We start from the raw sequence: 27,297 nt of genomic DNA, 5'->3' as shown, positions 1-27,297 counted from the left end.
GGACTTCATAGATATATCAATACATCAGTTTATGATCCAGAGCTCTTCGCAGCAAACAGAGGCAGGCTGTGGAAAGCAATCAGAGAGACCTACCCTACTCACATTCACCCAGACAATATCATTGTGAAGCCACTGGGGGGGGATGAGAATCCCAGGGGTTATATTGCCCGTATGCACTCTCAATGGAGAAGTGTGACAGGGAAAGACGCTGAAGATAACCCCTTAGAAAAATCCATAATCAGGGAAAAAATACAAGAAGGGCTTCCTACCCCAGTTAAGGATAAGCTAGCAGAAGTGGTGGGGCTACGACACATGAACAAAGCTGTTTATATAGACCACGTAGCTCATCACGTGGAGTTATATCGAAAGAACATTCAGATACAGAAGGCACGAGACGAAGAATCCCTCAGAATATTGACTCATTTGCAATTGACTGAAAGCGAGAGGAACATAGAGGGAGTGCAGGCTTTAGCCCCACAGCAACAGCCACCTGGAGTGCAGACTGCTACTTACCAGTCCTACTCACAGGGGTCACAAGGGGGGTATCCTGCTACTTACCAGTCCTACCCACCGGGGCCACAAGGGGGGTATCCATACCCACAAGGGCCACCAGGGGTGCAAGCGGTTCCATACCAGAGGTACACACAGCCTGGCCAAGGACCACCACCAGGGGGATGGACAGCAGCAGGGAAGGAGATGCTAGAACCATGCCAATGTGACCAGAATGGACATCTAGCCTGTGCCTGCTGCAACAGGCCCCAGGGGGGCGCAGGGGGGAGCCAAGGAGGAGGATATTGGCCCCCTACTACACCTGCTCCAGGAGTGATGAACCCTTACGGAGGCCCAGCAGCTGGCCTATAGGGGTGCCCGGAAGATCCGAGTGGGAGGTGCCAGCTGGTGGTGACACAGAAGCCTGAAGGCGCCACGCACCTCCCTATGTCTAGAGAATATGTGAAGACAATCGGATTTGAGGGAATTAAACAGCTGATTCCTACAACTGAGCTTGTAGACTTAGAGTACAAGGGACAGAGAGCAACTCTGTCAACACTTGTGTCAGAACACACGCCAACAGGGCTGCTAGGGAGAGATGCTCTATGCCAATTGAACTGTACAGTAAAATGCACACCTGACGACTGTCAGGTGACGATGCCATCCGGTGTTCAGATTCCATCGACAGCCAGAGTGATTAAGCATAGAACAGACCTACAAGCTTTGCCTTTAAAGGGAGCTGATATAGAATATTGGGTTGATGGGTCTTGTTACGGGGTAGGAGAAACGTTGTGCGCTGGGTATTCCTTAGTTAAAGCACAGAATTCAAAGTTTATTGTAGAACAGGCTGAGGCAGTTCCTCAGCCTTGCTCGGCTCAGTTGGCTGAATTGATTGCCCTCACAGAAGCATGCAACTTGGGAACCGGACGGAGAGTGACAGTGTACACCGACTCTGCCTATGCACATAATGTTTGTCATTTTAATGGAGCTGTATGGAGGGGGCGGGGTTTTAAGAGAACTGATGGTACGCCTATACAGCATCACGCACAGATCATGAAGCTGTTACAAGCCATGATGAAGCCAAAGGAATTAGCTATAGTGAAGTGTGCCACACACAGGTCTGACTCATCACATGTCACACAAGGTAACAGGGCTGCAGAGGATGCAGCCAAAGCCATTACAGGAGCAGACAAGGCAGGTAAAGGTCTTCTGGTCACACATGAAAAGCAATTACAGGGCATGGTCACACTTGAGGATTTATTGATGTTACAGAGTAGAGTAACTACGTTAGACAAGAGCGTTTGGCTAGCAAGGGGGGCAAGTCAGGATGACACAGGTCTATGGAGGAATCATGAGGGGTTGGTTGTAGCACCCTCAGATTTATTAGGCATGTTAATACAGGAAGCTCATGGATTAGCACATGTGGCTAGGGGGGAGGTAAGACGCAAGATCACCAAGAAATATGGGTTTTGGAGTCCATATTTGATGGAACAGATTGACCATGCTTTAGGTCAATGTGGGGTCTGTTGGAGAAACAACATCAGAGTGGGTACACCAGTGGTGTTTGGGCATATCCCTACCCCAATAGGGCCACGGGTGGTGGACAGGGGGGTGGATGTACAGAGTAGGCAGGATGTTGTGCCAACAGGTGCCGAGGTCCCCAGAGAACCTGAGAAGGAGGAGCTACGAGGAGATGCTGTGGTGTTGCCAGAGCCAGTGGCAATGCCAGTGTTGCAGCCAGTGACATTACCGGCAGTGCCTGAAACCGAGGGGACAGCGGAAAGCTGTCCAGATGCCAATGAACCAGAAACCAACGAAGCAGAGAGTGCTGACAGTCTGGAGGTCCAGCCTGGGAGTGTCCAAAGCCTGGACACCTGTGCTACTGGGGATGCTGGCGAGTGCCTGCACCATGCTTCAGATGATGCTGAGGGCGACTCCCCAGACCTTGATCAGCGTGGGAGGGGACCAGGCGGTAGCCTGAACCTCAATGACACTGACGGACGACGACCAGTTAGGAAAAGATTAAAGACTATGAATAGGGTAGTGAAGCAGAAGATCAAAGGGAACGACGGGAATGGACAGCAGATGATAGCATGGCTGGAAACGGTCTTAGGGGCATGGGAAACTTATTTTGCCAAGATAGGAGCACCTATTATAGCAGACATGATTTTTGACTTTCTTAGAAGGCAGGGCCTCATTGACTGTTTTTGGAAAATCAGTCACTCAGTCCACGTTAATGAACTTTTCAGAAGACTAGTCCTCACCTGAGGTGAAGATCTATGCATTAATGCATTCCCTTTGTCCTATGCTTACTGTTGGAGAATTATGTGTTATGATAACTGAATGTCATTATTTGTGTATTGTTTGTTTGTTTCTATATCGTGTGATTGAGGTCAGTTGAGAAGTGATGTGGTGGTTATACAAAGCTAGGAGAGAGGTTCTGTTCCTAGCGCAACGAAAATGGAAAGCTCCTGACTATGGAAGTGTTATCAATCTGAGACAGCGGTAAAGGCTGTTCTCCAACTGGGTACAAGTGCTAGTAACCTCTGACCCCGACGCTTCAAGGACAAAGAAAACATCGGTCGTTGGAAGTTTCTGTATTGATTTGTGCATGATAAACTGTGTTTAGTTTAATTGTGATTGTTATTTTCAAAATTCTTTTTATTATTGGTTGTTTTCTATTTTTTGTTTATGATATCTTTGGTTCCTGATACTGGTCCTGGGTTGGTCTGTGTTATTGTGCTTCTTGTGTTGTGTGTTGGTGTAGTTTTTCTGTCTGTTGTTGTTTATTTTTTAATTTTTAATTTTATTTGAAATTTTTTTTTTTTTTTTTTGGGAATGTTTTGTGGGGTTTTGTGTTTTTGTTTTTGTTTTATGGTAGTTTAGTTTCGGAACACCCTCTGGGTGGTCCGAGGGGGGATGTGTAGTATATTTCTGTAGTATGTATGATCTATGTATGAATATGTGGTATGTTTTAGACACACACACATGCCAGGGCATGCAGGGACACAGATGACCAGCAGGGACCTTTGGGGGTTGGGAAGGGACATACATGCACGCTGGCCCCTCCCCTCTGAAAGGGAAGGGGGAGAGACAGAGGCAAAGCGCGCTCTTCTCACCCAGGATCCACGGGGAACAGATGTAATGTATAAACCTGCCTGTAACTAATTAAATTATCTTAAACTAACTGTTCTTTGATTCATAATCAATAAGAATACACTACATGCTATAGTGCTTATTATTATTTATAGTGCTTGCAATCAACTCAGAATCATGAAAAATGCCTAGTTTGACCCCTCAAAAGTTACTCAAGTCCAATTTAAGCATTTTCGAATTTTCGAAAATCGGTTATCGGTACCCCAACTTTGAGCAGTTTTTTATGAGGTTTCCCACAGGAGTTGAATTTCAACCTTTTAGGACATGTTATTACACACCTTTAGAAACACATTGGTGAAGACATTTATTGGTAACGATTTACTTCGCAGATTGGTCAAATATCTGGTAAAATGCCCTTACTATTAAAACATGTAACGTTAGATATATATCGTTATACAGGGAGCGATGTATTTCTACGGAAAGGCTGATAGATTGTAGAATCTTCTTGTCGGTAAAACGATGGAATCAATTTATTGAGGATTGTGATCTTAAATGCGTTGTCATCTCATGGTGCACAGCAATGACAGCATACACGATTTGACAAGGAAATAGAATGTTCAACACGGGTTGGAATCTCTGTACTTGATTTATTAAGACAGTCAGCGAATGGTTCATTCAGCACAGTACCACAGCATCGGCATTCAAGATAGATACGAGTGCAGCGCTGTCTGGGGCTCCAATCTCCGCGTTTATAGATCGATATAAATAGATCAACATAATGCAGCACTATCATGCACAGATCAGCCTTAAAACATGTAACGTTAGATATATAACGGAGCGATGTATTTCTACGGAAAAGGCTGACTGACGCGGGCATTTGAATGGAATTCCGGGGTAGAATTATTCTCTTCCCCTGCTGTCAACTGGACAACTCCCGGTTCATCGAGTTTACGGTTAAAAGCATAACTTCTCGGGGTGTCAGCGCGGTGGTTAAGGGCTCAAAATGACCGTAGACAGATGGTGAAGTTAGCAAAGTGTGTACCACCTCCACAGCCGGTGTTATTCGCGGACAAAGACGGTGCATAATAGCGATTTTTGTGTTGTGCTTGTTGTAAATAAAAGTTATATGATTCATTGAAATGACATTAAACTAAGATAATACGATGGTCAGCATAATTTTTCGAATCTTTATTAATAAGCTATTACAGAAACTGTCGTCATCGTTGGCATCGCGAATCCTATGGCCGGAAAGGGCAGAACCTATGGGCGGATACTAATTTGCATATGGGCGGATACTCATTTGCATTGCTTTTCGATATCCGGTGTAATTTGCATTGTATTCCATTCCGATGTAGGTATTATGGCACTTGCAAATACAATGCAAATTAGTATCCGACACTAGAATGGAATACACTCATGACCGAATGGAATACGCTGCGCTCAAATGTAATACACATGCAGAATGGAATACACTCGTGACCAAATACAATACACATGCTAGAATGGAATACGCTGCGCTCAAATGTAATACACATTGCTTTTATTTTGGCACAAACATTCCGTATTTTTGCATTGTATTTGGTGTTACACGTGTATTCCATTCCGATGTGTGTATTGCATTCCGATGTTTGTATTGTATTTAAATACGGCATGATACACCCTCCATAGTTTGGCACCTGTGTATCTCTGTCCTCACTTCCCAGCACTCCCTGCCGGTTGATCTCTCTGGCTGTGTTCGGAATGGCATACTAGCATACTGCATACTAGCATACTCAATGAGTATATACTGCATACTGCATACTAGCATACTCAATGAGTATATACTGCATACGGCCTACTAAATTCATAATAAGTATGCCAAACCCAGCCGACCGTTTACTTTACACAGTATGCATACTGCCTCCCTGAATGCATTTCGCACTGGCCGGCAGCAGGGAATTTAAATCCTCAATTTTAAACCTCCATTGGCTAAAAGCTGTAATTTTGGCTCTACAAGTGTTAACATGTCATTTGTTTTCACAAGGCATAAGTAAGTTATATTCCTTAGGAATCAATGGATATTTAATCTAAAAGTAAAAAAACGGATGTACCATCCACTTTAAACGTAATTACAATTAACATGCATTTCAGTCAGACATATTAGTTTCCTGAAATGTGTACTGTACGTGTATGTACATGTATCAGACCTGGTTATTTCAAATACATACAGTAGGCTGTGTTGGATTGAGTTTACCTACATTAACATTTTACATGTTGGGCATTTAGCAGACGCCTTATTCCAAAGCGACTTACAATCAATACATTTGAATACTAAGCATGTGAATCATCAATCCACCAGTCGTAGCAGGAAGAGTAATCCAGCTCAGGCCCGGGGCCCTTGATAGAAGGAAAAACCTTCTTCTATGACCTTCTTCTAAACCATTTTTTTTTACACTGGAGAAACAGAGAAACAGTACAAGGGGGGCAATAGACGTTTTTAGGGACACAGTAGAGGGGAAGAGCGGGTGTCTTCAGGAGACGTAGTGCTGAGGGGCAGAAGATGTCTCAGGAGGAGCAGTTAAGGTGTAACCTGAAGAGATGGGTAGTGACTCTGCAGTTCTGACAGTCGTGGGAAGCTCATTCCACCAGCGGGGAGCCAGTGTTGTGAAGAGACGTGATCGGGCAGCACAACTACCTGGTGCAATCGAACCAATGGAATAGTCCCAAAAGTGCAGACCACAGCCACCTAGCCCTGTTGGCAAACTCCAACGCTGTATTTTGAAAATGTTAAAATGTTATTTGACCCAGGGCTGATACGTAGACATATAATTTAAATAAAATAATTTATTTAAAAATAATTTCTACCGTCTGATATCTGTCAACTATCAACATAAACCTGTCCAGCAGATAGTACTAGTGGACCACAAAAAAAAAAAGCATTTCTGACTTGGCCTTTTTATAACTCAGTAAATCAGTTAGTGAAACAAAACATTTTCTTTTAATTAAATCTTTGGATTTGTGTGGTGTTTTACATCCACTACACACTATCCACTCCACTCCACTATGGTGAATGATTTAACACTAGAACAGCCATGGGTGTGGTCATTTGACCAAGTGAGTAAAAAAATAAAAAGTACCCTCCTTTCATGACTTTTCCTAGATACTATGTGCGTTCTACCACACAGTATCATTTTCAAAATCACATCAGGATAAGCTAGTATGAAGCTATTTATACCGTTTTTAATTAAAGCTTTCCAGGACGCACCAATTAGTGGTCTTTGTGTGTAAGTAGGAACTTCCCATTTTGAAGACAATCAGTCAAATCTGTCATTTGACCCCTGAGGCTAAGAGTAGGTTACATAGACACGGCTGTTCTAATGTTAAATGTCTTTTAGCTTGCTTTTATAGTTGTTTTTATTTTCTTAAGATTGTTGTCTTTATTTGCACTTGACACCACAGACCTCATTGTCTCTTAGCTTGTTTTATAGCATTTTCGCTTTTTAATTTGTCTAGTGTGTAATATTTGTGATATGTTATATGTGTATATGTTTGTGAATATGTGAATATGTTTTTCTGTTTTTGCACCTTCAGAAGAACCACTACAATGTCATTGTATAGGCAACTGTACAAGGAGAATAAAGTCTATTCTATTCTATTCTATTCTATTCTAAATGATTTATCTGTCTCTCTCTCTGTATCTCTCTCTGAAAAGCTTGATCTGATGATATATTCTGAAACAGCAGGAGGGCTGGACAAGACGTATTCATATGTGTGTGGGAGTGTGTGTGTGGGAGTGTGTTTGCATGCGCGTGCATGCATGCGCCAGCTCGTGTGTGCCACACTTCTCTTCAAGAGAGGGAAGGGTCATTAACCTGTAATGGCTTAGGTATGTTAAGGTGTGGTGGAGACGTTAGAAAGACAGCAGAGGACCGCCTGGCAGAGCAGACACACCCCCTTCTCTTTACACGCCACTGCATGCCACAGCAAGCATGTCAGCTCAGTGGGAGAGAGAGAGAGGGAGAGAGAGGGGGAATACAAACACGTGGAGAGAAGGAAGAGGAGGAAGATATACATCATATATCAAATATAATATCAAATATATTATCTTGGGTCTATTGTTGTCCTGTCTCTTCCCCTTGCTCTTTCTCCTTCCCCCAGGATCTGGATAATTGGTGAGTAAATATCCCTCTCTTTTTCCCTCCTAAAAGCATCCTCCTCTTCATGTATCTCTGGGAATGGTAGAAGCTGGTAGTACCGTCTCCAACATACAGTACATTCGATAACAAAATATGTAAATTGACCTTAGTAGAAATATTTGTATTTGATTGTTAGTTAGTTTCTGTTCTAAACTTAGATCAAATAATGCTGATTGCTGGCTGATAGTCTTGAATTAGCTAGTTCTTCTTTGACAGTATGGGAACAGGTGAGTTTGTTGGGAAGATACTTGAGTCAAACAGACAGACCAACTTCTAGTTGGGGGGTGACGACAATGATGACATTAAGTGTGGGTTTTACTCTTTCGTCTTAGAGAAGAGTCCTAACTTGTTCCCCCTACTGTGAGTGTTGTTCTTTGTTTATCAGAGATAAAAGCTCAAAGAGCTCAAGAGAAGATGCAGTGTTCTACTAACTACACTATCCATTTGACACTGTCATAGCTGTCAACTCTCTTTGCTCAACAGAACCATACACAGGTGTCCAGCTGAGCTCTGTTTGTGCTCTATACTTTCTGAACATGTTCTCTGATGTCCTAGCCTTCACCCTGCTACTGAACCACGCCAACTATACAAACTGGCCATTGTGACAATCAATCAGCATTGAAATTAATTGACTCCCACACACCTGTTTATGCACTCACGACTTATAGCACCGGTACAAGTTTCTCTGTGGAAGGTTAAACAGGTTTGGTTAGCGTGTGTGTTTGTGTGTGTGTGTGTGTGTGTGTGTGTGTGTGTGTGAGAGTGAGAATACTAGATTATAAGGTGCGTTCTTTAACAGAGTAAGTTCAAATATGTTCGACATGTATTGACATGCTGTGTTCCATTTCTTTGTATCAAGTATAATTATTGACAAGAACATTTGAACTAGTATTTACATACAGAACATGTGCAATATTGGGATATGTGGATACAGAATGCATGACTGCTTTCACAATATTTTGATGTGTGTGTGTGTGTGCATGCGTGTGTGTGTGTACATGCATGCCTGTGTGTGCATGAACGTACGCACGTACATGTGTGTTTCTTCGCAAGTGCTAATCCGCTATTACAAGAAAAAACCAAGGCACATCACCTTTTTAATTTGTAATGTTACACTGCTGCACACACTATGTAAGAATACTTCATAATAATAATAATTGTTTAGACAAAGAGATAGGCCTACAGAGAGAGCTTTAACAGCTCTCAGAGTGAGATAGAATGATTTCTCCATAAAGCTCGCCGACTGTTTTCTTAACCACTCAAGTCTGGTCACGCAAGTCACAGTTAAAACCTGTTACTCCCACACACTTATGGGCAATCCTCCTATTGTTACAGAATAGCCTCTGCCGAATAAGAGGACATACCGTAGGATTAGGAAACAGCATGTTCAGCATGATCCCTTCAAGACCAAGTTGAAAGGTTTGGGGTATAAATGTAGGCCTACAGATAAACAATGGACAGGGTCATTGACGCAAATGTACTGTAACAGGGATTATGATGCTGGGGCCTAAATAGGGTACTTAGTTTAGTTTAGTTTTAGTTTAGGGTAGCTTAGTTTAGCTTAGTTTATTAGAAAGGCGTAAGTTGGTAAACAGTAAAGAAACCACCACACATCTATGATCTATCACCTCAAGGCTGTGATTTATCGCCAATATTATTGTCACAGGTAGGGCGCGCTGTTGGCCATGACGTACAGTGCCGTGCCGAGAAACCCTACTGGTACAAACTTGGCTACTTGGTACAAACCCCTACCAAGCACTGGCGGACTCAGAGGGGCGCCACAATTAGAGAAAAATACTTTGAGGGACTGAATAATCAATTATGACTTTTCTGTCTTCCAGGTTCCCTAACAATGGCCCAGAACACCAGCAACTCCATATTCTCCCTCCTTCCCAAAACCCCTCCATCCCTCTCAAACCACTCCTCGCTCTCTCCATTCCCCTCCCCACCCCCCTCCTTCTCCCTCTCTAACAGTCACTTACTCAACACCACCCAGGTGTTTGTCCCTGACGAGAGCATCGTAGGAAACAGCGTCTCCACCATGGTCGGGGCGCTCATCCTGGGCATGGTCTTCCTCGTCGGGGTCCCCGGCAACCTCTTCATCATCTGGAGCATCCTGGCGCGCGCCCGCAAGCGGTCCGTCACCACCCTACTCATCCTCAACCTGGCGATCGCCGACGGCTCCTTGATGGCGCTCACCCCCTTCTTTGTGGTTTACCTGGTGCAGAAGACCTGGGTGTTTGGGAACGTCATGTGCAAGGTGCTCTTCTACCTGTGCCTGGCTAATATGTACGCCTCCATCCACCTGATCATGCTCATGAGCCTGCACAGGCTGGTGGCGGTGGTGTGGCCCCAGCGCGTGGGGGCCCTCGCTAGCCGGAAGACTGTGCTGCGTGTGCTGCTGGGACTCTGGGTCCTAGTGCTCGCCTCCTCCGTCCCGGCCTTGCTGTTCAGGCAACAGAAGGCCACGCATACGAGTAGAACTACAGGGAAGAGTCGCCTGGTGTGTGAGTCGTTTCACTCCCGACAGAGTCATGTGAGTAACACTGAGAAAGGGAGGGGGGGGGGGGACGGACGGACATGTGACATGTTCAAATGTCACAACAGTGTTCAAACACATGTGAGGATCAGTGCTTGTATGTATACGATGTTGTTGTGTCAAGATAGTGTCAAGTACATTGTGTCTGTCAAGGTGATACTTCGTGAGCTTAGAATGATAAGGTTCTATCTCCGTTTAGGGCAGTTCAGAGATATTGAGCGTCAAAGCTTTTACATTCCATTATGTTTTCTGAGATGGAACCTTTGTATTTCATGAATTACTAACTCAAAAATGTCAACATTTGAAAAACAACACCACACAGGCATTAATAAACACCTAATGGATCAGATTATGTAAAAAACTCAATTTTGACCAAAAATGGAGATAGAACCTTATAATTCTGACGTCACGACTTGTCCTGATACACATCCTTTTTACCTTTGCACAGGTCGTTCTCCAGTACACGTTGGAGCTGGTGCTGGGGTTCGTAATTCCCTACGGGTTGATCGTAGGCAGCTACATCTGCATTCTGCGGAGGATCCGACAGACAAAGTTCAGGCGTCGTATTCGCAGTGAGAAACTGATCCTGGCCATAGTCGTGACCTTCTGTGTCTTCTGGCTTCCCTACCACGCCGTCAATATGGTTCAGGTACTGTGTGTTTGTGTGTTTGTGTGTGTGTGTGTAGAAGCGTGTGAGTTTGTGTTTGTTTTAAGCTATTTAGGTGTGTCTGACCTGTATGGTCAGGATACCTTCTTTGGTCGTTTTTTTTCTTGGTCAGGTCACATGGTCAGAAAGTGATAATACTAATAAAGCTCTAGTAATAAGCAGTCTTGGGGAGGACTCTGTGTCTCTCCTGCTTATGTCTTTGCACTTGTTTCATTACAATGATGTATTTGCCCAAGGACAGATGAGATGTTTGTTTGAATACATTGATTCTGTCTTTGCAGGTCGCTGCAGCACTGTCTCCAAAGGATTCAGCCCTAAAAGCAAGGTACTGTAAGAGTGATGTTACTTGATGAAAAATGGTGCCTTAAAGCAATTTCATCCTCTAAACTGCAACCACCATTTGTATGTATGGTTCATTATCAGCACAGTATCATCATAACGCCTCCTCAAATCTAGAATAAAAAACATTACAGCCCCTTTCTGTATTTTATAACCATTTGATTGAACCTCTTCATCCTTCCTCCATCCCTCTTTCCACAAGCTGGATAGTATCTGGCAGTCATGATAGCTACAGTAACATCATAACACCCTTGTTATCAATGGATTACAATCATACGTTCCGTCCCGTCTTTTGATGAGAAAACGACCATCCTTCTCTGGTTTTCATATTAACATCCCTCCGTCTCTCCTCTACATCCTTCCCTCTGTCTCTTTTCTACATCCTTCCCTCTCTCTCTCCGTAGGCTGTCTCATACTGACATCCCTCCCTCTCTCTCTCCTCTCCATCCTTCCCCCCGTCTCTCCGTAGGCTAGACCATATCTGGCAGACCTGTCGTGCCATCACCTCCGCCCTGGCCTTCATCAGCAGCTGTGCCAACCCCGTCCTCTACACCTTCGCCGGGAAGTCCTACATCAAGCGGGACGGCTTGGCCTTCATGGCCCGCCTGTTCGAGGGAACAGCCCTGGACTCCACTAGCAGGAAGAGCCGTCAGAACAGCCAGAACAGCCGCGATAAAGACCGGGACGCCGACGGGGTCATGCTGAAGGAGAAAGACCCAGAGTCCACGACCAGCGCCAACAATGCAAACGCCAATGTGAAAACGGTAAAGAATGGCAAATAAGGACAAGGCACAAAGTCGGAAGCCATTTTTTCAAGCTGTTTTGGAGGGAGAAGTGTCCATGACCATGTGCTGGAATTAACTCCCATGCTAATCTCTTGGTGCCCAATAGAGGGCGGTATAGACCATGTGCTACTGTTCACTGCCTAAACCGGCAGGGGTTGAGACAGTTTTCCGTTATTTCCGTTATTTTCTTTCTTTCTTTCTTTTTTTTACAGTGAACTGCATGTTTTATTCAGCATATGAATGACAATTTATCAAGTGGTTATAATATCATATAAGCACTGTTGATGGAGCACTGTTGATAGCCTGTCCCACTGACTACTCTAGAATGCCTCCAAAATATTGTCATTGTATGTTTTAGGAGTATAGTATATATATATATTTCAGCAAAACTGTAAGCCTATAATATGAATCTATATTGATGTCATTGTAGGCCTACCTAATCCACGTGTCCCAGGGGCAGCCTATGGTTTAACTTACAGAGACAAATGCATATTTAAAAAAAAAAACATAAGGTGTGCTTGATTCACTTGTCAGGCACAGTAGAAGTACTGGAATAGTCTGAGAAATGCAATCGCTGCTGGCAAGGCAAACTACATCTAAAGTTTCTCAAATATTGTTGCCTAGGTCTGGTATAGAAATGTGCAGGTTTTGTTGGGGGGGGGGGGGGGGTTCAACAAGAGCACTTGACTTACAGTATGTATGTACAGTATATAGTATATTTACAATGGGTATGTTTTGTCTGTCTTTGTCTGAACCTCTCTCTCTCTCTCTCTCTCTCTGTCTCTCTCTCTCTCTCTCTCTCTCTCTTCCTCTCTCTCTCTCTCTTCCTCTCTCTCTCTCTCTCTCTCTCTCTCTCTCTCTCTCTCTCTCTCTCTCTATCTCAACAAGTGTGAGTGTGTCTGATACAGTATTTGTATGTTTGTACTTTATGTGAAGCAGAGATGGAAAGAAATATGTTTAATTGCAATTGTACAAATGGTGGATTTCAAAAACACAGTATTTTTCAAAACCTAAAGAATCACAATGTTGTGCAAGTGAATGTTTTTTTGTTTTTTTTTACAATATGGAAATGTCAAACACAAGTGATGTACAACTTCCGCTGATCTGGGTGAGTGATTTCTTTTTCTTTTTGCTGATGCAATCTGCCATCTAGAAACACTGTTTCCTTCAGAAGGAGGGGACTGACTCTCCATGTGTCAACAAGTTTTTCACCATCACTGTGCAGAAAGACATTGGCTAGCCATTGGAAACTCAAGACAGCTTGCCAAACAATTATGACTGGCCAGTCATGTAACGACTTGCAGGTCCTTCAGTTCCGTAATTCATGTCTCTCACTCATTCACCCTCGAGCCACTCTCCCTATCATCCCCCTCTCCCTCTCTCCTCCCTGGAACTCGTGTCATCTCCACCCCTGCGGCAGAACGTCTGCTGCCTCCACCAGCGTCCTGCTCTCCTCCAATCCCATCATGCTCAGCTCTCCTGCTGGACCTCCTGTCCACGTTAGAGGCGGTGCCCTCCAGGAGGCGAGTCAGACAGCCCCACCCAGGGGTGGAGCCAGTGAAGGTGGAGCCTGCTAGGAAATAGAGCAGTGGGTTCGTAGCATTACTAAGGTAGGCTAAGGTTATCCCCACATACCGGGCTTTCAGACAGAACCTCAGCAACCCCGGGGATGACCCGGATGAAATAGCCGCTACGTGCAGGATGTTGACCAGCTGGTATGGTGTCCACAGGAGGGCAAAGGTCACGACGATCAGGGAGATGAGGTAATTGGTCTTCTTGTATGGGCGGTGGCGCCAACGGGCCCGGCCTGATGCCAGCTTGCAGGCGATTCGTATGTAGCTGACCGCCATGATGCAAAAGGGAACCAAGAACCCAGCCACTGCCTCCAGAGAGTACTGGAACATCTGGTGGAGAGGTTCCAAGCATTGGACAAACAGGACAAACGTTACAATAAGAGCATTTTACTTTACATGAATGTGGTTACACATATGATGTCTATTAAGTACTGTACTCCATACTAATCTGTTTCAATCATTTGTATGAAAAACTTGATTTGATTACACAGTCTACTAGATTACACAGCATTAGGTATCCATATTTACTCAGAATCAATATTGATAATGTTATACTTTACAATGTTATCCTACTAGAATCGCAAGACGTTTGAACACAAAACTAATCGTTATGGTTACCTGGTGGGCGGAGCTGGGGTGGTACAGGATACACACCCTTTTTTTGACCTGCCGGTAGTAGGGCTGCGGGATGCCGAACACCAACGCAAGTACCCACACGGCGGCCATGGTGGGGCGGAGCCTGGACTTGGTACGGACACGTTGAGACAACAAGGGGCACGCCACGCCCATGTGGCGGTCGAGGCTCATCAGGGTGACCAGGTAGATGCTGGCGAACATGTTGACCACAGAGATGTAGTGTAGCAGTTTACACGCCACCTGCCCAAACTCCCAGACTCCGCCCAAGAAAAGCTGTCGCAGGTAGAAGGGTGCACTCAGAAGGACTAGAATGTCGGCGCCCGCCAATTGGAGGATGAGGAGGGCTGTGACGGAGCGATGACGGAGCCGGAATAGGATGGTCCAGACTACTAAGATGTTTCCAGGCAAACCCATGAACATAGCCCCCCACAGCATGGAGCTACTGAACGAGGAGGAAAGGCGGGTGAAGTTAGGAGAGGATGCGTTGAAGAAGAAGGTTGTAATGTTCCATGCTGAGACTTCCATCTAATCGAGTGTTAGAGAGACAGAGAGATATATCAGTTCATTAAAGGGATAATCTGGGATTCCAACAATAACAACGTGGTCAAACCACCAATTTTGTTTGGTCAACAGCTGATGGATGGATCTGGAGAAATGTAAATACTCTCAAATTCATAGATGGGGGTGATTGCATGCAAGGACTGACTATCTATGATAACTATATAGAATTACAGTTTTCATCATATGTTTTTGGCAAAAAAAAAGTGTTTGTTTACAATTTCATTGTTTACAAAGAAACAATTAAAACAAGCTTATATTTTGTGTTTGATGGTATAAGACATTAAACTAAGCTCGTGAGGCATTTCGAGTTATTTTTCAGTCAAAGCCCCTTTGAAAGTATTATGAATCAAACATACATTTTGTGATGCAAATGGTAACTCGACTAGGGTACCAATCCATACAAGGGAGACTGGTGAGGGTGCAAGGTTCGGAGAACAGGCTCATTCAGAGCTCTCAGGTCTTCTGGCGCTGGTTTTCTCTGCGTACCACCATGTACAAAAGAAGAAGAGATTTGGTGAGGCTGCATTCTCATGTTATGCATCCAAATTGTGGAATGCACTGCCAGTTTACATTAGGGATGCAACCTCAGCAAATATGTTCAAGTCAAGACTAAAAACCCATCTTTTTAATATTGCCTTTAAATGACAAAATAATTTAATTAAGATTATAAAAACCCATCCTTTTAATATTGCATTTAAATGACAAAATAATTAAATTAAGATTATATAATGATTAAAGCACTTTGAGCTGCAACGTTTGCAGGAAAAGCGCTATACAAATGAAGTTATTATTATTATTATTATTATTATTATTGTAATGCATGGAATGGAATAAGTAAGTAACGGTATCAAATATATTTGTTTGATACTGTTTGATACCATTTCTTATTCCATTCTATTCATTACATTGAGCCTGTCCTCCGATTTCTACCTCCACCAGCCTTCCCTGGTATACTCATTCATCCTGTTAAATACTTTGAAACCCACAACTTTAATGTGTCAATCTATAATAATGATAATCCAAATACACACGCAGGCACGAAGACACACACACACACACACACACACACACGCCCTCTGTATTATAGTACTCACAGCTGGCTGGTCACAGGATGGTGGTGATCACTGACAGTAGGACCCTCCTCTGGACAGACTGGCCTCATGTCACCTCCCTGCAGGACCCCATGGTGGCCAGAGCTACAGGGAGAGAGGTGGGACAATATTGACGTCAGAGTCCTCTTCAGTTTGTCTGCAGATATACTTATATAATATCAACATCCGTTATTGGGTTGAATAAACAATCTCACGCTGTGGAATTTCCACATTAGCTTTACAGAATAGACAACATATAATGTCATACTTAGATTTTTACATTTTACATTTACATTTTGGGCATTTAGCAGACGCCTTATTCCAAAGCGACTTCAATACATTTGACACTAAGCAAGTGAATCATCAATCCACCAGTCGTAGCAGGAAGAGTAATCTAGCTCAGGCCCGGGGCCATTGGCAGTCTCAGTGATAGAAGGAAAAGGTTATTATTATTATTATTAATATTATTAATATTATTATTATTTTATATATATATATATATATATATATATAGACACTGGAGAACAGAGAAACAGTACAAGGGGGGCAGTAGAAGTCTTGGGGGACACAGTAAAGGGGAAAAGCGGGTGTCTCAGGAGACGCAGTGCTGGGGGGGTAGTAGATGTCTCAGGAGGAGCAGTTAAGGTGTAACCTGAAGAGATGGAGGTCTTCAGTCTCCGACGGAAGATGGGTAGTGACTCTGCAGTTCTGACAATTAGTGGGTGAACAATCCAACGCTTGGTGAATTCATGACTACACATATCCTAGGCAGTAATACATGGTTTATTACAGTAGTTATTCATGTTAATAAAGGGGTGAAATCTCAAGTCCTCATTAATGACCATTGTGCCATTGGGTAGCCTATGTGGAAATTCTGCAATTAATTAATAATTCAATACACACAGAAGATTCTCAGTATTGCACATTTTTTTATTTTTTTTTACTCACGATTTGGTGGTTAGATTTGACAGTAAAGTTACACTTGAGGTATTCAAGATTGACGTTAGATTACTTGTTTATGAGGGGAGTAAGTAACTGTTACCATTAAGACATAAGACTTAAGAGTTAAGATCATTTAAGATCTTATGTAACCTGATCACACACCACTATCCCATTATTGTTCTGAAGACAGTTTTGTTGTATAGTGAAGAACGGACATACACGCGTGGTCAGTTGCAAAAACCCACTGAGCTTTAATTAACTTCCCACCCTCCAAAACCAAACCTCAAACCGCTTGAGTCACGTAATGAATATAGCGCCCCCTACTGGCGATGTGTAATAAACTAAGCATAGCATAACCTATGTTATCAAACATAACATCTCCCCCCCCCATCCGAGAAAGAAAGAACCTGGCAAGATAAGCCCTAATACCCCACTTGAACAAACCCATTATAACCAAGTCTATGAACTGCCACGCCTGAGACTAGGTGACCACTGAACATGTTGATGAACTGCTGCTTGTTTGTGTTGTTTGAAAGGAACAGGTCTTTTATTCATTTATTCAATGCCTAATGAGCTCAGTACATTATCTAGACCCAACATATGAGGTTGTTTCACTGTATTGTTTGTAAGCATGTTTGTCAAACACTGTATAGCTATGACATGTTTAAAAATATAATTTTAATATCATGGATTGTTAGTCCTTGTATTTAAAACTCTGACAATGGTCACGACTAGTCACAATTCCCGAACCTCACTTTATAAAACGTACCAAAACAAGTGAGGGACCAAATCTAGGGCTGGGTTAAAAAACGATCTTAATTTGAATGAGCAATTATCGATTCATAAATCCAGAGATTTATCTTTTATGCCTTTTCCTGCTTGCAGCTTCAACGTGCAACGATGCACGATCTCATGGCAAGATCTTGCGCAATGACCTTTACTGGTTTCAACTGCCCTAGTCTGTAGAACATGAGACAAGAGACTCCAGTCGTCGTTGATATAGTCAGAACTCAAGTTGTAAAAACAAAACAAAAAAACAATGTCACTGGAAGTGCTTTGCCATAATGCAGGGTCAGTGACCTCTTAGCACCAGGAATGGCTTGGTTCCTGATTTGATTCTTGTGAACTGCCCAACTGCTCATGAGGTGGAAATGATGGTTCTTGTATACCATTTAGCTGTTGAGGGTTCGCCATTAAGTTTGGAGTCTGTGTATGGAATATGTACATAGAGGGCATCTACATGGATGGTACATTGTGGAATAACTGTCACAACATTGTTCTATTAATGTCACGTCTCGTTCTGTTCCTTAGTTTTTGTTTGTCTTTGTTTTATGTTTCCTGTTTATTTTTGTGTTACTCACCTTGTCTCCCGTTTCAGTTTCAACACACGTGTGTGTTTCCCGCCTGTTGTGATTCTACCCCACCCTGATTGGCTTCACCTGTTCCTCATCATCCTTCCCTGTGTATTTCAGTGTGTCTGTGTTTACCCGTGTGTCTGTGTTTACCCCTGTCTGTGCCAGTTCATCTTCATCCCTGCTGGTGCCAAATTTACCAGCAATATTTACTAGTGTTTTTTTAATTCCCTGTTTTTGATCTTCGCTTGTTGTCCTGACGTTCCCTGTTGCCTTCTCCCTGACGGTTTATGACTGCATCCTTATTGCATTCTGTGTACACATTCCAATAATACATATTTTGGATTTAAGTTTGTGTGCTATTGAGTCCTCTGCCTAAGTAGTACACGCATTCCCATAGAAACACCGCGTCAGCTGCTGCAGGAAACATTGAGTAATCATTTACCACCATTACACCATTTCCTCATCATGCAAAGGGGCCATTCTGAAACTGCAGCAACATCATTTGTGACACAATCTAATGCTTTGGTCTTCATGTCAGGATCCGATTTAATGATCAGACTTCTTTAGAAAAGTGTGAATACATTTCCGTGTTGTTGAAAATCAATGACACATCGCTAATCAACAAACACAGCTTGTTTTGTGAGCCTGTTAACATTGTAAAGTAGTGTCATAGTTAACTAGGTAGCAGTGGGGATTACTCACCGAATCCATTGCATTACAGTATTTTGGCTTGACTAGCGAGTTTGTGTTGTGATTCACAACAACGTTGAAACGTCGTTCCGTGTTTCATGAGAAGTCCGAACATTTTGATTGGTTGCCGACATGCGGACCAAGTGATCAGACTGTGTCACATTTGCTCTCATGTGTGAGGTGAACAGTCCTTTCCTCCTCCGATCCTTCCTTCCTTCCTTGACATAATTATTGATCTAACATACTTTATAGGGGAGGACAAAGTTACATGAGATCAGTGATTGTGCCAATGAAGGTGCATTGTGAAATATCCATGCAGGGCCTGTGTTTATGTTGTGACTGTTGTTGTCTTAGTATTCTCTAACTATTCTCTAACTCTCTCTAACTCTAAAAATCTGTAAAGCACATAGACCAATGGCATAATGCATTTAAACATCATTTATTCAGTCAAATTAAAACTTCTAGATAAAACATAATACATATTGTAAAATAACTGTGAAAAGACAACATCACAATTGTAATGTCTATTACTTTAAAGCAAGAATTACAACACATAGTATACGTATTTCCTCTTAAATAATGCACATTTATCAAAAAGCTAATCATGTCAAGGAGATATCATGTCAAGCTAATCAATCAAGGAGATACATTAAATAAAATAAATCTATTGCAATTTTTTATTCTTTATTCAAATATCCATTAGCTGCTGCCTTAGCGACCGCTAATCCTCCTGGGTTCCACATTACGTAGTAAGTAAGTAAGTAAGTAAGTAAAGCTTTATTTAAATAGCGCCTTTCGTACATGAAATGCAACTCAAAGCGCTTTACAATAGAACATATACAACCAAAGATTACAAGGAAAGGAAGAAAAGGGGGGGGGGGGAAACAATACACAACAGCAGGGGAGGGGTGGGGGAAGGGAGGGGAGGGAAGGGTTACATCACCCTCTGTAGAACATCTTCTATCTGATCGGCGCACTGTGCCAACACTGTGGGGGGGGGGCGGCGAAGGCGGGGGGATGGGGTGTGTGGGGGGGTGCATGTCCATGTATGTGTGAGTCCTTGAAGGAAGTCCGTGTTTGATGCTGTGGCTCCCTCCTGGCTGGTCCACAATCTCGGTGACTCTGCAGAGTGTCATCGCGATAACACCTCGATCGGGCCAGTCAAAAGTCAACAACAGGTGTCCATGAGGGATGGGAGAGGGGGGGGGTGTAGAAGGCATCTTTGCATGTGAATCTTCTGGGGGACTTTTCTGCAGACGGCCTTTCGGGCCGAGCAGGGGGGGGGGCCGGAATGGAGATTAGTTGTTTGGGTTAGCAATGTTCGCGATAGCTCACTGCTCTGCCCATCTCGTTTAACATGACGGCCAGCTTAAGGGATGCAGCTGCCGTCTCCAATTTTCCGATAGACCAGGACAATGCTCACCAGGACAATGCTCAGGCCAAATAGCAGATGTTCTGCTATCGTTAATCCAAATAGGTAGACGTCTTCGACGTCCTCTAGGGAGAGAATCGCCAGGCACACAACCCTCCACTTCTCTCACGAGTCCATGATGTAGCCCGCGGAGAAAAGTGCCATTCCGGAGGCAAAAAGCAGACAAGACAAAGGTGGTGGGAGGGTAGAGAGGAAGCGAAAATGCGACCGCCTACCTCGTGAGATAGAGAGACATTAACAAACATTAATTACTAACCTTAAGAGGCCAATGTCTTAAGCTCCGGCCTGTCCTTGACCTCCATCTCAACTTCCTGATTTACCACTCCAGGACCCCCTCCATTTTTCCCTCCCTTCAATCGTCCCATTTTGACTGACAGCTTGCGCAGGGTGGCGCTCTCGTCGTGGACAGAGCAGCTGCGGCTGAACCGTGTGCTGCGGGAGAAGGAGGCGGAGCCTCCGTCAGAATGGGTGCCCTCCAAGAGCCTGGCCATGAAGCTGAGGCCGGCCTTGCGGATGTGGGAGGAGCCAGCGAAGACGTAGAGAATGGGATTCACGCTGCTGCTCAGGAAGGCGAAGGCTGTCACGTTGGGGCGAGCTGTGTCGGCTGCTTTGGTCACCGGACCGTTCCCCAGCAGCATGCCAAACACCTGGAAGGGGGTGAAGAGAAGAGGAGGAGGAAGAGGGGGGAGGAGGCAGAGAAAGGAACAGAGGGTGATGAAAAGGTTAAAATACAGGGGCAAATCATCTGTATGGGACAATGTAATCATAGAGAGTGAATGAATAACCATTGGGTAAATGATAATGGGGAATTGCACCTGTACAAAATACAGTAGATGAACTAGTAAACAAATACTACACCTGTAAGACATTGATGATATTGTAGGGCAGCCAGAAGAGAGCAAAGGCACTGATGATGAGGAGAATCAGGCGACTCCCTTGTCCTTTCTTTTGGAACATGGCGCTGCGTAAGCGGCATATGACGGAGGTGTAGCAGACGGTGATGAAGGTGAAGGGTATCAGGAAACCCAGTAGCGTCTCAGATATGTACTGGAACACCTCGTGACCCACACTCTGCCAGTGGTACGGCACACAGATGCTCACAGAGTTGCTAATTGGTATGTTACTGGAGACGGATGGGCAGAGAGAGAGATAAAGAGAGGGAGAGAGAGAAAGAGAGAGAGAGAGAGAGAGAGAGCACACACAGAGAGGGAAATAATAATTGGTAAAGTGCACTCACTATAAAAGACAGAGAAGATTAGCTTCAAAGCATACATTGACTTTGATGTGTAAATATTGATGTGAATAGATTTCTGTCCTGTGTAACAAAATGCCAAATTCAGTATTCAGTAAAGATTGGTCTGTAATCAAAAAAGCTGTCAATTCAGGTCCATCTTTTAGAAAGTATTAATTGTTTCATATTCTTTCACTCCCTCAAACTCATATGACATATGAACACAAATATCCATGTAGACTCAACCCTACACAATCCATCTCCCGTACCTGCGGTAGAAGGGCATAGGCAGGGCCAAGAGGAACGCCATCACCCAGATCCCCAGCAGGACGGCTGTGAGAAACTTCTTGGTACGCATGCTCTGAGACAGGAAGGGTCGTGCCACCGCCAGCCAGCGGTCCGCACTCATCAGGCAGATCAGATAGATGGACACATACATATTCACACCGCACAAGTAGTGCACTATCTTACAGGCCGGTGCCCCAAACTCCCAGCCCCGTCCCCCAGCCAAGAAACGTATGAAGAGCGGAGCACTGAGCAGCACCAAGGCGTCCGCCACGGCCAGGTTCAACACCAGGAGACAGGTTACCGAGCGCTTCTTCACCCTGCACACCACCGACCACACCACAAACAGGTTACCAGGGAAACCGAGCAGAAACGCTAGGGCCAGGATGGAGATGCCTATCTGGTGTGATAGGGGGAGGGTAGATGGGGAGGAGGGAGGGAGGGGTGGGGAGGAGGAGTTAGAGGTGTTGGGGAGCTGGGGGAAGGTCATAGACAAGGTGGATGATGCCATTTAGAGAGAACTGAGGAGTCTGGAGTGTCTGGAACGTTGAAGAGTCTCAGTGTTCTGGAACTTTGCAAGAGTCTCAGGGTTCTGGAATGCTGTAATTAGATGTCCTCACACCTGTTGGAAGGAGGATATAGAGAGAAGACAGAGAAGTTAGGAGGAGGATGTCAAAGGGAAAATAGAGAATAGCCGTGGTATGTGACGGCAGCTGGCGAAACCAGGAGCAAGTCGGAAACCAATCAAATTGTTCAGACTTTTATTCCGAAAAATGTAAATAAATGTCAACGTTATTGAACATCAATGACACACTCGCTAGTCAAGCCAAAATATTGCAATGCAATGGATTCTCATGTCACCCCCCTCTTTCGCACCCTGCACTGGCTCCCTCCCGATAGCAGCTCGCATCAGATTCAAGACCGTGGTGCTTGCCTACCAGGCGGCAAAAGGGACAGCCCCTGCTACAGGCAATGGTCACCTCCCAAACTTCAGCCCGTTCACTCCCAATCTTCCGTCAGAGACTGAAGACCCATTTCTTTAAGCCCGGTACACACATAAAGATAATCTGGCCGATTTTCCCCCGATTTTCCCCCTTCCGACCAAGGACAGCAAACGCCCGATTATCGGATGGCTCTAAAGACGATCCTACAGTGTGAGGTGTCTTAATGCCTGGTACACATATAAGGATTATAAGATATAAGAGACCCCAGACATGAAGATAAAAAATCATGGATTGAACAGCTTTGATCATATTGTGTGTGGTCAGCCAATCACCATTCATCTTATTGATCTATTGCAACTCATGACATCACAGATTTGACACCTCAAGACATTCCCCTCCGGGGGGGATGGTGAATTTGACTTCAGGGAATTTACCCCCCTAAAAACGTCTCAGCTAACAGCTAATATCACCTTACCTCACAAACTGAACGTGTAGAGCTTCTCTTGTAGAATAAAATGTAATTTACCGTTGATTTTGAGACTTAAAATCCACAGGAACAAATTGCACTTGTTTGCTGTCAACGCCTCTGGCTCCAATCTCTAGCAGCATTGGCTTTCTGGCTTTCGTCATCGTTTAAGGATGTAAGAGAGGAAACATAAAGAACACCCAATGACCACAAAATGGAAACACGTCTGTGCCAATCTGAACATGTTGTTGTAACCATGTACAACATGTTCTCACCCTCCACCGCCAGAGCATCACACCACACAGACCAAACTGTCCTCAGGACAAAAATGGGATGGTGGCGTGTGATCAGGCCACATAAGATCTCATAACTAATCTTATCCTGTAGACCTCCGGGAGTTGACGTCACGCAACCCGGAAATCTGAGTTCAAGATTCAAGATTCAAGATTCAAGATTGCTTTATTGTCTGTCACAGAGTGACAGAAATTCTCCTTTGACAGGCTTTGTGCAGTTCATGAATACATTATCCACATTAAAAACACACATAGGTCACATACAGTACATACAATAAAAACAGACAGATATAACAGTGTTTATAAAGTGTAGTGCCTATTAAAAAAGTCTAGTCATTTAAAAATAATAGTAAGAAAAACAGTGTGCTTCCTATTTTAAAATGTTCAGGGCGGTGGTTGCAGTGGGAATGAATGATTTTTTATATGTGTTTTTCCGGGCCAGTGGAGTTCTATAACGACGGCCTGATGGAAGTGGCTGAAATGATTGGTGGAGGGGGTGAGAGGGGTCCTGTGTGATTTGTGTGGCTTTTCTGATTAGTGACCGGTTGTAGATTTCAGACAGGGGAGTTTGAGGTGAGCCGATGATTTTACTTGCCTGATTGACTATACGGGACAGTTTGGTTTTGTGTTTGACAGTGAGGGAGTTGTACCAGGATGTGTTATTGAAGGTGAGAATGGATTCAATGAGTGATTAGTAAACTAGGGTTAAAATGTCCTTGCTGACGTTAAAAGCCCTGAGCTTCCTCAGCAGGTGGAGGCGCTGCTGGGCCTCAATGGTACCATTTCGTTGGGTTAGGGTTAGGCTAATGTTGTCCAGCCTGTATACAGTATGCTGTACTCTTACAAATGCTTGTGAGTCTGTTGTACCCTTCCAGTGAATTCCTTGTTTTTGATCTTCGCTTCGTTCTCCTGACGTTCCCTGTTGCCTTCTCCCTGACGGTTTATGACTGCATTCTGATTGATTACCTGTCTATCGAACCCTGATTTACCAACGCCTTACTGGATTAGTTTGGATTTAACTTTGTGTGCTATTGAGTCTTCTGCCTAAGTAGTACACGCATTCCAATGAAAACACTGCGTCAACTGCTGCAGGAAACATTGAGTAATCATTTACCGCCATTATACCATTTCCTCATCATGCAAAGGGGCGATTCTGAAACTGGAGCAGCATCATTTGCTCTCATGTGTGAGGTGAACAGTCCTTTCCTCCTCCGATTCCTTCCTTCCTTCCTTGACATAATTATTGATCTAACATACTTTATAGGGGAGGACAAAGTTACATGAGATCAGTGATTGTGCCAATGAAGGTGCATTGTGAAATATCCATGCAGGGCCTGTGTTTATGTTGTGACTGTTGTTGTCTTAGTATTCTCTAACTCTCTCTAACTCTAGAAATCTGTAAAGCACATAGACCAATGGCATAATGCATTTAAACATAATTTATTCAGTCAAATTAAAACTTCTAGATAAAACATAATACATATTGTAAAATAACTGTGAAAAAACAACATCACAATTGTAATGTCTATTACGGTACTTTAAAGCAAGAATTACAACACATAGTATACGTATTTCCTCTTAAATAATGCACATTTATCAAAAAGCTAATCATGTCAAGGAGATGCATTAAATAAAATAAATCTATTGCAATTCTTTATTCTTTATTCAAATATCCATTAGCTGCTGCCTTAGCGACCGCTAATCCTCCGGGGTTCCACATATAAAGACATTAACAAACATTAATTACTAACCTCATTACTAACATTCAAAAGGACGTAACAAATAACATTATTCTGACTGATCAAAAGAGGCCAATGTCTTAAGCTCCGGCCGGTCCTTGACCTCCATCTCAACTTCCTGATTTACCGCTCCACGACCCCCTCCATTTTTCCCTCCCTTCAACTGCCCTTCAACCATTTTGACTGACAGCTTGCGCAGGGTGGCGCTCTCGTCGTGGACAGAGCAGCTGCGGCTGGACCGTGTGCTGCGGGAGAAAGAGGCGGAGCCTCCGTCAGAATGGGTGCCCTCCAAGAGCCTGGCCATGAAGCTGAGGCCGGCCTTGCGGATGTGGGAGGAGCCGGCGAAGACGTAGAGAATGGGATTCACGCTGCTGCTCAGGAAGGCGAAGGCTGTCACGTTGGGGCGAGCTGTGCTGGCTGCTTTGGTCACTGGACCGTTGCCCAGCAGCATGCCAAACACCTGGAAGGGGGTGAAGAAGAGACATAGAGAAGAGGAGGGGGAAGAGGGGGAAGAGGGGCAGAGAAAGGAACAGAGGGTGATGAAAAGGTTAAAATACAGGGGGAATGAGCCCCGCGGTGGCGCAGCGGTCTAAGCATCAGTCTCTGGTGCAAGCTGCCCACCGGGGACTGGGATCGAATCCCGGTCTCGCCAGACCCGGATATGGCCGGGGCCCACAGGGAGCGGCATATTGAGCGGCCGCTCCCAAGGGGGGTATAGGACTATTTCCGGACGTGGAAATTTCCGTCGCGCAACAACGCCCCCGGGGTGCCGGAATAACGGTGTCGGGCTCGAGGAGCCAGACAGCTAGTCTGCCTGGCTATCTCCTCTGGGGCTGCCGGCCACGGGGTCGTGCGGCGGATCCTACGCAATGTGATGCATTATGACCTTATAGAGTGAATGATTAACCATTGGGGAAATAATAATGGGGAATTGCACCTGTACAAAATACAGTAGATGAACTAATAAACAAATACTACACCTGTAAGACATTGATGATATGGTAGGGCAGCCAGAAGAGAGCAAAGGCACTGATGATGAGCAGAATCAGGCGACTCCCTTGTCCTTTCTTTTGGAACATGGCGCTGCGTAAGCGGCATATGACGGAGGTGTAGCAGACAGTGATGAAGGTGAAGGGTATCAGGAAACCCAGTAGCGTCTCAGATATGTACTGGAACACCTGGTGACGAACACTCTGCCAGTGGTACGGCACACAGATGCTCACAGATTTGCTAATTGGTATGTTACTGGAGACGGATGGGCAGAGAGAGAGATAAAGAGAGGGAGAGAGAGATTAAAGATATCGGTTCTCTAATCAATCAGTCAATTCAGGTCCATCTTTTAGAAAGCATTACATTTTTCACATTCTTTCAATCCCTCAAGCTCATGAACACAAATATCCATGTAGACTCAAACCCTACACAATCCATCTCCCAACTGTACCTGCGGTAGAAGGGCATAGGCAGGGCCAGGAGGAACGCCATCACCCAGATCCCCAGCAGGACACCCGTGAGAAACTTCTTGGTACGCATCCTCTGAGACAGGAAGGGTCGCGCCACCGCCAGCCAGCGGTCCGCACTCATCAGGCAGATCAGATAGATGGACACATACATATTCACACTGCACAAGTAGTGCACTATCTTACAGGCTGGTGCCCCAAACTCCCAGCCCCGTCCGCCAGCCAAGAAACGCATGAAGAGCGGAGCACTGAGCAGCACCAAGGCGTCCGCCACGGCCAGGTTCAACACCAGGAGACAGGTTACCGAGCGCTTCTTCACCCTGCACACCACCGACCACACCACAAACAGGTTACCAGGGAAACCGAGCAGAAACGCTAGGGCCAGGATGGAGATGCCTATCTGGTGTGATAGGGGGAGGGTAGATGGGGAGGAGGGAGGGAGGGGTGGGGAGGAGGAGTTAGAGGTGTTGGGTAGCTGGGGGAAGGTCATAGACAAGGTGGATGATGCCAT

General features: G+C 44.5%; 4 protein-coding genes across 4 annotated transcripts; 1 reads left to right on the top strand and 3 right to left on the bottom strand.

The window, feature by feature from the left end:
- Window positions 1-9,445: 9,445 nt before the first annotated feature.
- Window positions 9,446-12,087, top strand: ltb4r2a (leukotriene B4 receptor 2a; the record flags this gene model as incomplete). Its single annotated transcript, XM_080547763.1, has 5 exons — window positions 9,446-9,450; window positions 9,735-10,296; window positions 10,748-10,948; window positions 11,248-11,291; window positions 11,775-12,087. The coding sequence occupies 5 exons, from the start codon at window positions 9,446-9,448 to the stop codon at window positions 12,085-12,087; spliced, it is 1,125 nt and encodes a 374-aa protein (XP_080403889.1).
- A 1,334-nt stretch (window positions 12,088-13,421) lies between these two features.
- On the bottom strand, window positions 13,422-14,825 carry LOC308172813 (leukotriene B4 receptor 1-like; the record flags this gene model as incomplete). Its single annotated transcript, XM_080547762.1, has 2 exons — window positions 13,422-13,994; window positions 14,283-14,825. 2 exons carry the CDS (start codon window positions 14,823-14,825, stop codon window positions 13,422-13,424), a joined length of 1,116 nt encoding a protein of 371 aa, XP_080403888.1.
- A 5,803-nt stretch (window positions 14,826-20,628) lies between these two features.
- On the bottom strand, window positions 20,629-22,398 carry LOC308172812 (leukotriene B4 receptor 1-like; the record flags this gene model as incomplete). Its single annotated transcript, XM_080547761.1, has 3 exons — window positions 20,629-21,018; window positions 21,230-21,494; window positions 21,872-22,398. 3 exons carry the CDS (start codon window positions 22,396-22,398, stop codon window positions 20,629-20,631), a joined length of 1,182 nt encoding a protein of 393 aa, XP_080403887.1.
- Window positions 22,399-25,378: 2,980 nt separating this feature from the next.
- LOC308172811 (leukotriene B4 receptor 1-like) lies at window positions 25,379-27,297 on the bottom strand (the record flags this gene model as incomplete). Its single annotated transcript, XM_080547760.1, has 3 exons — window positions 25,379-25,789; window positions 26,310-26,574; window positions 26,771-27,297. 3 exons carry the CDS (start codon window positions 27,295-27,297, stop codon window positions 25,379-25,381), a joined length of 1,203 nt encoding a protein of 400 aa, XP_080403886.1.

Source organism: Nansenia antarctica (genome assembly GCF_963989245.1).
Source record: "Nansenia antarctica genome assembly, chromosome: 17".
Taxonomy (NCBI): Eukaryota; Metazoa; Chordata; class Actinopteri; order Argentiniformes; family Microstomatidae; genus Nansenia; species Nansenia antarctica.
The sequence above is the reverse complement of the archived record's forward strand: the minus strand, read 5'-3'. Positions and strand labels throughout refer to the sequence as shown.